At 29.9% G+C, this 17,431-nt stretch overlaps 1 protein-coding gene across 1 annotated transcript; it reads left to right on the forward strand.

The window, feature by feature from the left end:
• The first annotated feature begins 1,964 nt into the window (after window positions 1-1,964).
• On the forward strand, window positions 1,965-17,147 carry LOC134246903 (uncharacterized). Its single transcript, XM_062729250.1, has 9 exons — window positions 1,965-2,019; window positions 2,125-2,181; window positions 4,923-4,967; window positions 6,184-6,240; window positions 10,890-10,949; window positions 15,477-15,533; window positions 16,227-16,289; window positions 16,854-16,910; window positions 17,143-17,147. Exons 1-9 carry the CDS (start codon window positions 1,965-1,967, stop codon window positions 17,145-17,147), a joined length of 456 nt encoding a protein of 151 aa, XP_062585234.1.
• The last annotated feature ends 284 nt before the right edge of the window (window positions 17,148-17,431 follow it).

Below are 17,431 nucleotides of genomic sequence, written 5' to 3' on the forward strand. Positions count from 1 at the left end.
CATCTGTCATAGTCTTATTTCTCCTTTGCATGGTATTTCATCAGAGTGTTTATCTCCCAAACCCTGGCTATATTTAGCATGGGTAACCACGCAAAAAATAAGTCAAACGGTGCGCGCATGCGCCAGTGAGAGGAATACAACAGTAAGTTGACTGGCTCAAAAAACCAAATTGCGAAATTGTTTTCTTTCAAATTTCTTATGAAAGTAATGATTATAATCGTCTACTGTATAAATGGCTGTTTCTGTGGTAGTAAGGTGGCGATTTAAGAGATGGCAGGACGAATAACCCGCTCGCTACATGGCTCTGTTTCGCGTTATCGTCATCGTCACGGTTGATTGAAAACCACTCCAGACCCTCTCTGACAACGGGTAAAATGTTTTATGGGGGGATCATTTACAAGTGACTTCTAAGTAAACCGTTTTTGCTTTTTTTTATTAATTAGGCAATTCGAAAACAAGACCCCATTGAACTTCCGTAAACTGTGCCAAGATTGCAATTAATTCATAGTGTCTCTTAATATTGAAAAACAATGTGCATACCTCATATGCATCAAATAATGCAACAAGATTTGTTGACAAACTTGTCGTTATCAAATTGCACGTGTTTTGGGATTTTTTGAGTTGTCCCTACGTGACGTCATAAATTTTATGGTTGAGTAATTCTGAAAACTTATTTTGATGCCCAGTAACTAAATTTCCCTTCTGACCAATTTTCATAATTTTCGGTCATGTGGTCAAATTTTTATCGAAAATTATGCTACCCTGCGTTTCTTTTTCCTTTCAGTATATTTTGATTGTAATGTTGTATATCCGTAGTGCTACCTTAGCATACTCTGTGATAAAATTACGATATTTTTCAGATGTTGCATCATCATTAATCAACGTTTAAGGTTTCATCTGATATTTGAATTGATTTCTAAGAAGGAATCAAGGGACCAAACCATCCAAAGAAAAACTTAAATTATTTTCATTTATTTGTCCCTTTTTTAACAGAAAAGAATTTACCTTTTTCCGATTAAAACATTTTTAAAAATGTATACTATTTTTATTATCAAATTTAAAGAAATCGATGAATTGGTCAAATTTTCGTATAGATGTTTCTTTGAAATGCAAATTCCGTGCTGTTCAAAAACCAAAATCAGTGTATGTAAAATCCATTTTCTCGAATGTAAGGGATGTTAAGAAAGTTCGTTCCAGGATGAAATATTTTCTAAAATTTCAAGGTAGTGCTTATTTAAAGAGGTGAATTTTCAAGTCTGACAAAATCTTAAGAGTGTGCTTTAGATTTATAGCAATACATTTCTAGCAGGAAATTATAGGAATTTTCTTTCATATGAAAATATATATATAACATCTTAACAGCACCCGAATGATAGAAATGCTGATCATTTTGATGAAAATAAAGGATAATCTACTGTTGTTTCTTCATAGAGTATCTTGCATTAGACAAACTGAGGAGTGTATGTTTAAGAACGGAAGATCACTTTTTAAAAGAATAGATTTTTCATTTTGTAATTTTTCACAGATTTGATAATTTTTGAAAGGATGTTTTGACCTGTGTGCTTAATATATGTCACAAATATGCGTCATCCTTAGTTTTTCTGAACAGACATCATCGGTTTAAATACCTGCCCACTCCTTATTTATTTAACAAAAGACAGTAAAAACCTTATCAGTAGCAAGAATGGACTCTGTAAACATGAAATATCACAAATTGTAAAGATCTTCTCATCCTATTTCTTTTTGAAAATAAAAGAAAACTGTGGAACGAACTTTCTTAACAACCTTTATGTGGTATAGCTCTTCTCTTTATATTCTCACTTCATTTTATTACCATATTGAACATGATCAGTCAGGTAATAAAATAAAGTTCATGGTAGATAAGTGACTCGTAAATCGCTTCTTTTGTATTAGAGTTTAAACTTTGTTTTCTTATGATAATGTGAAATATATAATTTATATTTATGTCTACAGCAAATCATTCACCCTCTGTTCAAAGCACTGTCGGACGGAATGCTGGTAAGTACTACATGTATAATTCACTGAGAAAAACTTAGTTTAGTAAAGTTTTGCAATACTTAATTGTATTATTCAAATAAGTTTTCTTTTCACATTTCTATGTAGATATCTTATATGCAAGCCAATCGCTAAATGGTCGAAACAAAGATATACAGAACGCAGGTGAGCACCATTGTTTTATGAGGACCATTTACAAATCATAAGCTTTTAAGCTTTTTTCTTTTTATTTTACACCCTGATTCATTATACGTGTACCCCCAAATGAAAAGTGCGAGAGTATATGGTGACTGGGATGTCCATCTGGTCCGTACGTCTGCCCGCCTATATGTCACGCTTTTGGGTTACCCATCTCCTATCTACAGTTCTACCACGATTATTGAAAACTTCAAAGGGAACCGGCGGACATTATTCTCAACTAAATCACGAACGTCATCAAAAAATTATCAGATCAGAAACAAGTATCAAATCTGAACAATTCAAATGCATGTTTGGCTGTAGAATGAAATACTTGTTTAGACCGCATCGATGTGTTGTTTTTTGCAGTATAAACACTGTAAATTGCATCAAGTTGCTGATGAATGTCGGTTTTTATAGCTAAGCAGGGCTATTTCACGGACCTCCCTACACTTTAAACAACGTGATTTTAGCAGTAAAACAAGAACATGATTTTGTTATTGTATATTCATTTTAACTGATCAATACATATTACGAACAAATTTGTAATTTGAAAAGACTATTTTTAATGCAACGAACGCTCAAATCGTCTGCATTCCATATATAGGTAAGTCAAAAAAAAATTCTCTCTGGTGTTAAATAGAACAGCGTAATCGAGACATGGTGACCTAATTCGTTCCTCTCTCCGAGGTCGAGAAATGTTGTTTGAAACATAAACGCCTCGGCTAACGCCTCGGTTTTGTCTACTGAACACTTTAAACATTTATTTTTGCTGCTATTTTGAATGCAAACCCCTCCCTCTCCGCGCCAACTTGAAAAGACGCATGTCTGGGCTTGCCACTGAGAACGTTTTCTTATAGTACAAATCCGACCAGACAAAATTTCAGCTTCCCTTTCTGTGTTTGCTATGGGTCCGCTAGGGCTTTCCCAAGACGAACTCGTCACGCAGCGAAGGTGCACCAGAGTAGGACCCAAAATTAACGCCGAAGAAAACCTCTAGTCTAGAGATGCCTTAATGGCCAGAAAGCGAAACGGGCGTTATTTATTACGATTCAAAGGTGTCTTACATGTTTACTACTTAGCTAAACAGCGACTCTGACAAATTAGCATGCCGATACAAATCTGATGTTAACAAACACATTTGCATACGCAAGTGAGTTAAGGCTGCGTATGGAGTTTTCTATGCAAAATAATTAATCAAAACACATAATTGCCATACATACCACAAAGAAAATGTAAAGACTGGTTTTCTAATACATTCTTTGTAACCACGATACTCGTTTGCTAGTACACATTATGACGTCATATTATGACACAAGTTCATAAGAAACATCAACAAAATCGCATCAGCTCAAGGGCATACCTTACCTTGTTTTACAGAAACAAGGTATAAAGAGAAGCAGAACATTCAAAGGATTTAAGATATTGCTGCACAAATGTCGACACTGCAATTGTTTAGTTACAATGTACCATTCGTACAGTTCTAAGTTGAATTAGGTAAAAATGCACAGTCCAGTGGAAGTTTAGTAAAATTATTATCGATTGAAGAAGAGCATAGGATTTGTGCAGCAATCTTATTAATATCAAGAATATTCTCCTTAATGTTATACTTTATTTATTTTTAATTAAATTAAATATGCCCTTGTGCCGACGTTGTTTTGTATTCGTGTTTTATTACCTTGAATGGGAAATAACTATGACGTCATAATGTGACGTCATAATTTGCACATGTATTAATATACTGTGGGTAATAAGTGTGTATAAGAAAATTAATTTGAACTTTCTCTGTACATAAAAAGTACAATTTATTCATTTTTATTAGCTCATTTGCAAAGAAAAGCCCATATTTAGCTTTAACGCAATTGAGTACAGAGAGTGCGTTTATACTCTTGGATTTTTAACCTCTTGACCTTGAAGTTTGACCTACTTTCAACAAATTAGATATAAATCTAAATTACCCTCAACTTTTGAATTAGAAAAGACAGGGCCTTCATATTAAATTTATGTTTTACCTGTGATAAGACCATTTTAAATACACCATTATTTTGGTTCGTGACCTAGAGCATAAAGTTTGGCCTTTTTTAATATTAATTTTTCCTCATAACTTTTAATAAAGAAGAGACAGAACTTTCATATGTACCATGTACTTATATAAAGATATTTCTGAGAATGATATGATTTCATACCCCTTAATCCTGACCTTCAAAATAGCCCTAATTTATAAACATCAACTTTGATGATTACTTCTGAATGGCATACATGTATGATAGGGCGGTCATATTGGACACAAAATGTTCTTAAAATGACATCTGTTCAACATAGACAACGAAAGCGGGGGACCACAATTCTTTGAATTTGCTTGTTTTTTAACTACTTAATCTATGTATTTATATACATTTGAATATTATACATAAAATATCCAATGTTTTGCAAATAGTTACAGTGTATATATCAAAATCTCATGTACTCAATTTGCTTTCTTTATTTAACAGCTTTGCATTTTTTCTATAAACTAGTTATTATTTAAAAATCAGTTCTAAATCAATATCTTGTAATTAATTGTCATTATTTATGTTGGATATTACGCATCCTTAAGTATCGTTTTTATTTCTTTACCTGATTCATATCGTCATGTTTCTGGTCACCTTTGTCAACTATATATGCAATTTCTCTCAAACATTGTTTTGTAAATTGAGTTTTAAAAGGATACATTTGAAAATTTCTTACAGACAAACCAGTTCGGGTTCCAATACCAAAGCCAAGAACAAAAAAAGGTACTAGTTTTCATTAATAGACTATCAGTGTTAAAAACAGATAGGGAAGTATAGATTAAATTATTATCCAAAATGAAAATAAGTTTTTCATTAACAAACATCCATTGCAAAGTCATTTGATAATGTTCTTTTAACGTGGTATTTCAAGCTCTGTATAGCATACCTTGAACTTTGTTCAGGCTGACAACTGCAGTATATAATCGATGCATCTTTTTAAAATCACATTACAAATCTGGTATTTTCTTGCACTGATATGCCCTTTTTATAATGAAAAATCTACGAAACATTGTTACACTTCAATATCAATTCAAATTTTCATCTTCTTTTGGGGTTTTCTTTTAAATAAGAAATTATTCTGTTTTATATAAATTCAGTTTTCTTCAACTAAGATAAGATTGTTTCCAGCTCTTATTTTCATAGTTTTTTATTGATGTCATTTAAACCCTTGATATTTGTATAGTCTATTTTTTTCTAGGTCGTAAGAATAAAATTCAATAGACAATTGAATCTCATTTTTTCAGAGCTATGTTTTAAATACAAAATGTTTCTAATTCTTTCCATAAAAAGGAGTTAAAAATTCCTTAAAATCAATAAGTAAAAAGAATTCCTTTTACTCATCCTTCACTTATACGACTTTTGTCACCCTAACATTTTATTGATGTTCTAATTTTATAAATTTTTTTTTGTTTGATAAATCTTTTTTATAATGTAGAGGATTTTGAATGTAAATTAACTTATGAATGTTTCATTTATTAGGACAACCATGCATAAGCAAACATCCTACACCACAACAAGGCGGTGCAGCAGTAACAAGTAAGTTTTTGTCTTTAGTAATAACTACGTTTTATATATTTAAGGATTAAAGACCATGTTACATGTACTCTGTAGTACTTGAGTAGAGACAGTATAGACTAAAAGAAACTGCAAAGTGTTTTGCAAAAAAAGATATACTGTTGGAATTAAAGTTTTACCTTATAAATTGAGTAGATTTTGAATCCATTTCATATATCCGTTCTATAAAAAAGATGCACATTTCTTAAATCTAGTAGCTATAAAAAATCCTTTGTGCTCATCACCCAGTTATATGACCATTGTCATACTTTCAATTTTCAATGGAATTTTATTTATAATGGGAAAGGTACTCAATTAAAATGTTTTTTTTACAAAGAAGGGAATTTTAAATGCTAAATTAACGAATGGATGTTTTATTAATCAGTACAACCTGGCATAACCAAACATTCTACACCACAACAAGGCGGTGCAGCTTTAACAAGTAAGTATTTGCCTATATACATAACTACTCAAAAACTGCTCGTCCAAGAAATCAAATCCGCAGGTACCATTTTTTTTCTCAAACCATGAAAATTTGACCCAATGAAAACAATGTGATTTTACAGTATTTTGTATCTGTTTTATATAATGACCATCTATGTTATATTGTAACACTATGGAAGGGAAAGTTAAGTGTTTAGAAAATGCAAAACATGATATAACAAATTGTATGCTGCATATATCTTACTTATAAATTGAAACTTAAGCTGCTATCAAATCCACATCTCATATATTTTAAATTGTTATCATAACACTCAGATAAAAGACAATTATTGTGACGAAGGCAAATTTTTTCAAACGATATAAATTAACCCTTTTATCAATTCGATAATGTGTTTCAAACCAAATTTAATTTTTGTTTGTTATGAAATATCCATTTCTAGGTCCCATGATATTACCTCTTTATATCTGATTTATCACACTCTCTGTAGCATGCCCTTAACTTGCTTCAAGCTGACCATTGTGGAAATATCAATTCATCGTTTTAATCGATCCAAAATTCACGTTTTTTCTTGTACTGATATGCTTCTTTTCAATATGAAAAATCTACAAAACATTGTTAAATTTTAAAATAAATTCCATATGTACCTAAGGGTTCTTCTTTTTAAATTAGATAGTGTTATATTTGACATCAATTCAGCTCTCGTCAACTAAGATGGGATTGTATCCAGGTCTTTTTTTCAAAGTCTGTTATTTCCGTTTTAGGCGTCACTCCCACGACGACTCAGTCCTCGATAGTTCACAGCAGCACTGGACAGATGACAGGTACACATTTTATTCCTGATAATTTTTCAGAGGCAAATTAAGACTTATTTGATAATTTTGCACGTTTTACACATGATAAATAAATCTCTATTTTTTGAGATAAGTATTAAAAAATATAAATCTTCTCTATCCTTTCTATAAAAAGAGAAACACATTTCTTAAATCCAATATCTATGAAAAAACATTTATGCTCATCCCCCAGTTATATAACTATTGTCATACTTTCAATTTTCAATGGAATTTTATTTCTAATGGTTAAGGTACTCGATTAAATGTTTTTTTTTACAATGTAGAGGATTATTAATGCTTAATTAACGAATGGATGTTTTATTAATTAGGACAACCTGGCATAAGCAAATATTATACACCACAACAAGGCGGTGCAGCTTTAACAAGTTAGAAAATTGTCTTTTGATACAATTTTCTTTCATTTATTAGTTTTATCTAAAGTCTATCCGTTATACTTCAATACTTGGTTAGGGACAACATAAACTTTAAAACCCGTAAACTTTTCTAAAAATTGGAATATTGTTATAATAAAATTTATATTGGTAACTTGAGTAGATTTTGAAGCACATTTTATTTTAATTTTGCATTTATTCATAAGAAATATAATTTTAAAAAACGATTATTAGTGACGTAAGTAACATTTCTACACGATATAAATTAACCCTTTATCCAATCAAATGACGTGTTACAAAATGGCATTTTGTTAATTTTTTAATAAAAATATCCATTTCTGAGTGTTATAATACTTTCTCCTCGTTCCTGAAAAAGCAAACTCCTTGAAGCATGCCTTAAACTTTCTCTCAACTGGTCACTGTAAAAATATCAATACGTCGTTTTTTGTTTGTTTTTTTTATCACAATACAGAAATCTTGTATTTTCTTACACTCATATGCTTCTTTTCAAGAAATTAACAAAACATTGTTACATTTTATGTCAATTTACATATACCTGAGGGTTCTTCTTTTAAATTAGATATTGTTATGTTTTGTATCAATTCAGATTTCTTTAAATTATATACACAGACAACTTATTCCACACATAATCCACGTATGAGTATCATATGATTCTCATATGATTGGTCTCATATAAGAATCATAAAAAGGGCATCATATATGAATTGTATGAAAAGAATCATATAATTCACATATAATCCACGTATGTTAATTTTATGGAAATGACTTCATATGATTTACATATGAAAAGTTTCAGTGTGTTTCAAGCCATTTATTTATGAGAATCATATAAAAAGGGTATCATATGAAAACCATACTGAACACTTAAGTGTGTTCTTTTTCAATATTTATCACAAGGAAAACACATTCTTGTACACATTTAAAAATCGGATATTTCTGCTTTAGATGAAAATTCATTACCTTAAATTGGTAAAATATTTGAAACTATCCTAAAATGCTAAGATAACTTTTTTGTTAAGATTATTTTCAAGAGAAATAACTTATTTTTCACAGTGTTCATTCTAAACAAGAATATATACAAACAAGTCAGTAGTATTTGTCGATACATGTATTTAACAAATTCTAAAATGAGTACAAATGATAAGATTTCAGCAAAATAATTAAGTAGTTAAAACTGTATACTGGACAAATGGATAACATAATTAGGTCATGTACGTGTATAAAAATACCATATGACATGAAAGTGTCCTCAGCAAATTTGAAATATCAACAAAAACATTTGTCATGTATTCACTATTGTAAATTTATAAAAAAAAAATCCAGTTATTTGATATTTTAGCATACAAATAAGAATGGGAAATCTTTACAAGTCAAATTCAGACGACATTGTGTACATCCTTCCCATTTCATAATTATTCCATATATTTCCTTGTTCTTTTTCCTTCTGTATCTTTCAATATTTTCAGTTTTTCCTCCCTCTGATCATTCACGACCATTTTGAAAATCTGTTTGAACTGTACCAAAAATGAAATCTACCAGTTCTCCCCTTCATGAACAATTTCTTTGTGGCACAGAATGATCTCTACAAAAATTTCAAAAGTAAAAATAAAATAATTCTTAAATGTCAAAAATAATTCTACAAGTTACATCAAAGCTACTTACCACAGCAAACATTTGAATTCCCAATTCACCGACACAGATATGATACGAGATAAAACTAATGTTATATATGTTATACTAGGTATTTTGTGGAATCCTACGATGTAATTTGCAAGACAATTACACTGTTGGAAGATATGCTTCATAATAAAATCATAAAAAACATTTCTTTTTGACAATTAAATTCAATTTTGCAAGACAATTACAATATTAGGAAGATATGCTTCTTATTAAAATAATAAAAAGCAATGTTTTAATTTGACAATTGAATTTGGAATGTTCAAATGGTATATATTAATTCAAAGTGCTAAAAATAAAGAAGATTTAGCTTCTTAATGTATTACTTTTGGACCAAAAAAACTACAGAGAGGTAGACAGGCAAAAAAACAGACTTTGTGATTCCAGGATATCCAAAATTTTGTTGGGAAGAATAAAACAAAGTCTTGCTTTTAAACAGTGTGTATTTACCTTCATTTTAAAGCAAGCCTTGGATCTCTGGATTTTTTCTTATGAGAGGCTGACTGTATATTGAACCTGAAAAACAAATATTCACACAGTAGATATTTTCTTAGCATAACTAAAACTTAAACTACAAAAAAGAGAGATTACAAGTTTGTAGGTTCTCATTAGTCTTAAATATCTTACAATTTACCCGAAACTAGGTTCTCTAGTGTTGCAATTTTTTTTTTATAAATGTCAGTCAATGGATTCATAGATGTAAATATTGCACTGGCTGGATTAAGTAATGCCTTTAGCCCTAAATATGTCAATTGTAGGTCTTATGTTTACATCCATTCATAATATATTTATCCAAAATAACTTACAGATCACTAAGGTTATGTAGGTTCACGAAATGCATTAATTTAACAATTACAATTGATGAGAGCATTACAAAAATAAGTTCATACAAACCTGTTACAGAAATGAAAGGATATTCAAACAATTTATGAATTAAAGCTCTTTAAAAATTGTTAGGAGATTACTTACTTTTTCCAACACTGAACACTTCTGCTGCAGCAGTGACGTCAAACATGACGTACACTTTCATCCGATAGAAGTCAAAACCTATCCGGAAAAAAATACAGAATTATTTTGATTTTACTAAAGTAATAAACCAACATCAAAAGAATTGAAATAAAAAGCAAATTATTGTATTCTTATTCAATTTTGTCTTGGAAATGCATTATTTCAGAAAAAAAATTGTGATTTTTATTTTTTATAAGGGAAAGGATTTGGGGTTAAACAGAGTAGAGCATTGCATAAGTAATTGCCAACAAATTCGTTTGAATTAATGTACATGCAAATAACTGTTGATATATATTATTGAAATTGCAATTTTACTTGAGTATACCAAGGGCAAATTAGTGAACACTGTTTCATATGAATGACTTTTCATATGTGAATCATATGTATATGTGTGATCATATGATCCACATATGATTTGCTACATACGATTCTCATATGATTGTATACATATGATTCTCATAAGATCCACATATCATCCTCATATTAAAGGCAATGCATATGTGGATCAAATGTGGTTAAATTGCCTATGTAAGATTGTCTCCAGGCCTTGGGACCATAAAACTAAGACGAGCTCACTTTTGGTCTCGGTCTCACTTTTACCAAAGAAATATATAGTGAAAAAGTGAGACTGAGATCAAAAGTGAGCTCTACTAAGTTTTATGGTCCCCAGGGCAGGTTTTGTTTTCATAGTCTGTTATTTATGTTATTTCTGTTTTAGGGGTTACTCCAACGACGACTCAGTCCTCAACAGGTCAAAGCAGCAGCGGACAGATGACAGGTACACAACTTTCTACTGATAATTTTTCTGAGACAAATTACGACTTATTTCTTAATTCAGGACGTTTTACACACAAGAAATTGATTTTCAGCAATGCTTTATTAAGCATGAATCAAAACTTTCATGTTAGATAGAAATTTCACATTTATGTATCCTTTGGGAAGAAATATAAGAATTAAACTCCTGAATGCAACATATCCCACCAAACGCATATCTTTTTTGTTGTTGTTTTTTTTTCAACCCAAGGTCTTTTTATTGTCTAGTTATTTTAAGTCCTACAGTAAGAGTGAGAATGGATATACAATTAAATATGAATTTGTCAGAGTTACATATTTGAACAATTAATGTTCCTAATTATTTCGATAAAAAGTGGTACAAATTCGCTTCAATCTAATGGCTATAAAGTATCCTGTTGACTCATCCCGAGTTATGTGCCCATTATCATAATTTCATTTTACTTTGTAGTTTTATTCTTTATTTTTTTATTTTTATTTATTTGTATTTTTCTTTTGTTTTGAAAACTTGTTTTTGAAACTGTGGATGATTTTTATTTTTTTTTTCAATATATATATTAACGAATAAATGTGTCTTTGATAAGGACAGCCTGGTATTAGCAAACAATCTTCACCACAGCATTGAGGTGCAGCAGTAACAATTAAGTACAGTAAAATCACTGTATTTGTGGAGGGTTAATTTTCGTTGATTTTGAGGTATGAGGTATAAAGAGACCCACAAAATCATGCCCACCACAAAATGTAAAACGTTACATACATAACTACTCAAGAACTCCTCATCCACAAAAACAAATCCCACGAACCAAGAGTTATAATTGCTCAAACCGCAAAAATATGCCCCCCCATGAAAATATATTATTTTACAGTGTTTTATATTTGTTTTCTATAATGACCATCTATATTATACTGTAACACTTGGGTAGGGACAGTTTAGTTTTTAGAAAATGCAAAACATTATATAACAAAAGGGTGTTCTGTTGTTATCTTACTTATAATTTGAAACTTGAGCTGCTATTGTATATATTTTATATTGCTGTCATAACACTCAGACAAAAACTAATTATTGGGTCGTAGGTAAAATGTTAAAACAATATAAATAAACCCTCCTCTTTTCAATAAGATGATATGTTGCAAAGAAAATTTAATTATTGTTTGTTATGAAATATGCATTTCTATGTCCCATGATATTTCCTGTTTATATCTGATATATTATACTCTATGAAGCATGCCTTAAACTTTCTGAAAGCTGATCATCGTGGAAATATCAATGCATCGTTTTAATCGATACAAAATTTATGTTTTTTTTCTTGCACTGATATGCTTGTTTTAAAGATGAATAATCTACAAAAAATTGTTGCATTTTAAAATAAATTCCATATCTACCTAAGGATTCTTCTTTTTAAATAAGATATTGTTCTTCATGTAAATCCACTGACAATAGTTTAACTCTGTTTGATACGAAGAAACAAAAATACGATTCTGTGAATTGAAAAATGCCATTTATTTACATTACAAATGACTATATGAAAAAACAAAGAATGTCATGCATATAAACATATAATGCAGAATCAGAAAAATTGAACAACTGAAAGATACAATCAATTTTGTTTAATAGATATCAAAGGTGTGTTACATAGATCAAATTTTTCGTGATCTCTAGTACATAGAAAGTGCTGAGCAGGTTTAATTTTCACTCGTTCAGAAAGTATTTTACGAGAAATTCAACTTACCAACATAAGAGGGGGTATTTTCCACTCTTTATTGCGACTTATACAAAATTGGATGAACTACACACAATCCCCCAGCAGAATTCAGTAAGAGGACATATTTCCCTTGTAGATTCACACAGAATATCTTCAATCTATGCTTGGTTATCACATGTGCCAGTCCAATATAAACACGATTGTTAAATTCAAACTCTGTCCACTGACTTGTAAGGGGAGCGTTTCAAGCATAATTTTTCTCTATTGTGTGAATATGTGCATATCGGACAAGCAAAAGGAATAGGAATAGGAATATTAAAATTTCACATGTTCAACTTCATAACAGCACATTGAAAAATGTACAAAAATTGTTGCATTTTAAAATCAATTCCATATCTACCTAAAAATTCTTCTTTTTAAATTAGATATTGTTCTATTTGAAATCAATTCAGCTTTCTTCAACTAAGATAGGTTTGTCTCCAGGTCATCAAAGTATGTTATTGATGTTATTTCTGTTTTAGGCGTCACTCCCACGACTCAGTCCTCGACAGTTCAAATAAGCAGCGGACAGACGACAGGTACACATTTTTTTTCAGTTTCGTATTCAAAAAATGGATGTTCCTAATCCTTTCCGTGAAAAGAGATACACATTTGTTAAATCAAGTAGCTATGAAAAAAATCCCCAAGTTATATGACAATTATCATACTTCATTTTTCAATTCTCGAATTGGACGTTAAACAACATACAATCAATCAATCAATCAATCAATCATTTTTAATTTTCTTTAATGGAATGGGTAGCTTTTGAAACATTTTTTTTATATATTTAACAATTATAAATAAGAATTAGTTTTTAAGAAACGATTATTCTGACGTAAACACCATTTCTACATTACATAAATTAACCCTTTATCCAATCAAATGAAGGGTTATAAAATTGCGTTTTGTTAATTTTTTAATAACAAAATAATATGCATGTCTAATTGTCATGATACCTCCTCGTTATATCCGATGTAGCAAACTCTACCAAGCAAGCCATAAATTCCCTTTAAGCTTGTCATAGAAAGTATCAAAACTCTCATGTTAGATATGAATTTTATATTTAAGTATCCTTTGGAAAAAATGTATGAATTTACATCCTGAATGCAACGTATACCACAAAACGCATATCTTTCTGTTGTTATTTTAACCCTAGATTTTTTATCGTCTAGTAAATTTTAGATCTTAAGAGTAAGAATGGATTTAGAACTGAATCTCATTTAAAAGAGTTACTTTTTTGAACAAAAATTAATGTTCCTTATTTTTTTGATAAAAAGTTCTACAAATTAGCGTAAATCTAATGGCTATAAAATTATCTTTTTGACTCATCCCTAGTTATATGAGCATTGTGATACTTTCAATTTTCTTTACAAGTTCATCTTTTATTTTATTTATTAATTTTTTTTGAAAACCTGTTTTTGAAACTGTATATTTTTTTTTTCATATTATATAACCAAATAAATTTTTCATTGATAAGGACAACATGGTATTGGCAAACAATCTACACCACAACAAGGCGGTACAGCAGTAACTGGTAAGTACTGTGAAATCAAAAAGTTTTCTGGAGGGATAATTTTCGTTGTTTTCGAGGTATGAGGAGACCCTCAAATTCATGTCCACTACGAATTGTAAAATCTTACATAACTATTCAGGAATCTTTCATCATCTGATACAAATCCCCACGAACTAAATGTTTTTACTCAAACCACAAACATTTGACCCTATAAAAATGTGTCCTGTTACAGTATTATATATTTGTTTTCTAGAATGACCATCTTTATTATACTGTAACACTTGGACAGTCAGTTTTATTTTAGAAAGTGCAAAACATTATATATCAATGGTGTTCTGTTGTAATCTTACTTATAATTTGAGACTTGAGTTGCTATTGTATCCATTTCTTATATCTTACATTGTTGTCATAACAGTCAGATAAAAAAAAAAGTATTGAAAAGTAGGCAAAATGTTTAAACCATATAAATTAACTCTCTTTTTTTCAATTAGATGCTGTGTTGCAAAGAAATTAAATTATTGTTATGAAATATCCATTTTTAGGTCCCTTGAATATTTCTTCTTGATATCTGATATATCAAACTCTATGTAGCATGCCTTAAACTTACTAAAAAAAACTGGTCATTGAGGAAATATCAATGCATCGTTTTAATCGATACAAAATTTATGTTTTTTCTTGCACTGATATGCTTCTTTTAAAGATGAAAAATGTACAAAAATTGTTGCATTTTAAAATCAATTCCATATCTACCTAAGGATTCTTCTTTTTAAATTAGATATTGTTCTATTTGAAATCAATTCAGCTTTCTTCAACTAAGATAGGTTTGTCTCCAGATCTTTTCTTCAAAGTCTGTTATTGATGTTATTTCTGTTTTAGGCGTCACTCCCACTACGACTCAGTCCTCGACAGTTCAAATAAGCAGCGGACAAACGACAGGTACACATTTTTTTTCAGAGTTTCGTATTCAAAAATGGATTTTCCTATTCCTTTCCGTGAAAAGAGATACACATTTGTTAAATCAAGTGGCTATGAAAAAAATTACTTTGTGCTCATTCCCAAGTTATATGACAATTATCATACTTCATTTTTCAATTCTCGAGATGGACGTTAAACAACATACAATCAATCAATCAATCATTTTTAATTTTCTTTAATGGAATTCTTTTTTTCTATTAGCTAGGTTACTGGATGAAAAGTTTTTTTTACAATGAAGTTAATTTTTAATGCCAAATTAACGAATGGATATTTTGTTAATTAGGACAATCTGGAATAAGCAAACATTCTACACCACAACAAGGCGGTGCAGCAGTTACAAGTAAGTATTTGTCTTTAGTAACATCTTCCTTTTATATGTTTGAGGAATGAAGTTTTATTTAATGTCTATCCATGTTATACTGCGATACTTGGTAAGAGACTGCAGAGGCTTTAAAAATCGTAAAATGTTTCTAAAAATGGGTATTCTTTTTAATCTAATCTATACTTTGTATCTTGGGTAGCTTTTGAAACATTTTTTTTTATATATTTAACAATTATAAATAAGAATTAGTTTTTAAAAAACGATTATTCTGACGTAATCACCATTTCTACATTACATAAATTAACCCTTTATCCAATCAAATGAAGGGTTATAAAATTGCAATTTGTTAAATTTTTAATAACAAATATGCATGTCTAAGTGTCATGATACCTCCTCGTCATATCCGATGTAGCAAACTCTACCAAGCAAGCATTAAAATTTCTTTAAGCTTGTCATTTTAAAAATATCAATGCGTCGTTCTATTATGACAAAACAGAAATCTTGTATTTTCTGGCACTGGTATGCTCCTTTGAAAGATGAAAAATTTGCAAACATTGTTACATTTTAATATCAATTCAACATCTACCGTAGGGTTCTTCTTTTAAATAAGATATCGTTATGTTTCGTATCAATTCAAACTTCTTCAACTAAGATATGATTATCTCTAGGTCTTGTTTTCATAGTCTGTTATTGATGTTATTTTTGTTTTAGGTGTCACTTCTACGACGACTCAGTCCTCGACAGTTCAAGGCAGCAGCACTGGACAGATGACAGGTACACAAGTTTTTCCTGATAATTTTTCTGAGGCAAACTAAGGCTTATTTGGTAACTTTAGACGTTTAACATGAGAAATTATTTATCAGCATTAATTTATTTAGAAAGAATCAAAACTCTCATGTTAGATATGAATTTTATAATTAAGTATCCTTTGAGAAAAAAATGTATGAATTTACATCCTGAATGCAACGTATACCAGAAAACGCATATCTTTCTGTTGTTATTTTAACCCTAGATTTTTTATCGTCTAGTTAATTTTAGATCTTAAGAGTAAGAATGGATTTAGAACTGAATCTCATTTAAAAGAGTTACTTATTTGAACAAAAATTAATGTTCCTTATTTTTTTGATAAAAAGTTCTACAAATTAGCGTAAATCTAATGGCTATAAAATTATCTTTTTGACTCATCCCTAGTTATATGAGCATTGTGATACTTTCAATTTTCTTTACAAGGTCATCTTTTATTTTATTTATTTATTTTTTTTTTTTGAAAATCTGTTTTTGAAACTGTAGATATTTTTTTTACATATTATATAACCAAATAAATTTTTCATTGATAAGGACAACATGGTATTGGCAAACAATCTACACCACAACAAGGCGGTACAGCAGTAACTGGTAAGTACTGTGAAATCAAAAAGTTTTCTGGAGGGATAATTTTCGTTGTTTTCGAGGTATGAGGAGACCCTCAAATTCATGTCCACTACGAATTGTAAGATCTTACATAACTATTCAGGAATCTTTCATCATCCAATACAAATCCCCACGAACTAAGTGTTTTTACTCAAACCACAAACATTTGACCCTATAAAAATGTGTCCTGTTACAGTATTATATATTTGTTTTCTAGAATGACCATCTTTATTATACTGTAACACTTGGACAGTCAGTTTTATTTTAGAAAGTGCAAAACATTATATATCAATGGTGTTCTGTTGTAATCTTACTTATAATTTGAGACTTGAGTTGCTATTGTATCCATTTCTTATATCTTACATTGTTGTCATAACAGTCAGATAAAAAAAAAGTATTGAAAAGTAGGCAAAATGTTTAAACCATATAAATTAACTCTCCTTTTTTCAATTAGATGCTGTGTTGCAAAGAAATTAAATTATTGTTATGAAATATCCATTTTTAGG

The sequence above is a fragment of the Saccostrea cucullata genome, unplaced genomic scaffold, assembly GCF_032062105.1.
Source record: "Saccostrea cucullata isolate Sc308-1 unplaced genomic scaffold, CSIRO_AGI_Scuc_v1 ctg111, whole genome shotgun sequence".
In the NCBI taxonomy this organism is placed as follows: domain Eukaryota; kingdom Metazoa; phylum Mollusca; class Bivalvia; order Ostreida; family Ostreidae; genus Saccostrea; species Saccostrea cuccullata.

What these genes read in the sequence shown, in the direction of transcription:
- LOC134246903 (XM_062729250.1), top strand. Translation starts at nt 1,965, where the DNA reads ATGTCTACAGCAAATCATTCACCCTCTGTTCAAAGCACTGTCGGACGG. An exon ending in AGGCGGTGCAGCTTTAACAA is followed by an intron (nt 6,241 to 10,889) that starts GTAAGTATTTGC and finishes TTTCTGTTTTAG; the next exon opens with GGGTTACTCCAACGACGACT. An exon ending in AGGCGGTGCAGCAGTTACAA is followed by an intron (nt 15,534 to 16,226) that starts GTAAGTATTTGT and finishes TTTTTGTTTTAG; the next exon opens with GTGTCACTTCTACGACGACT.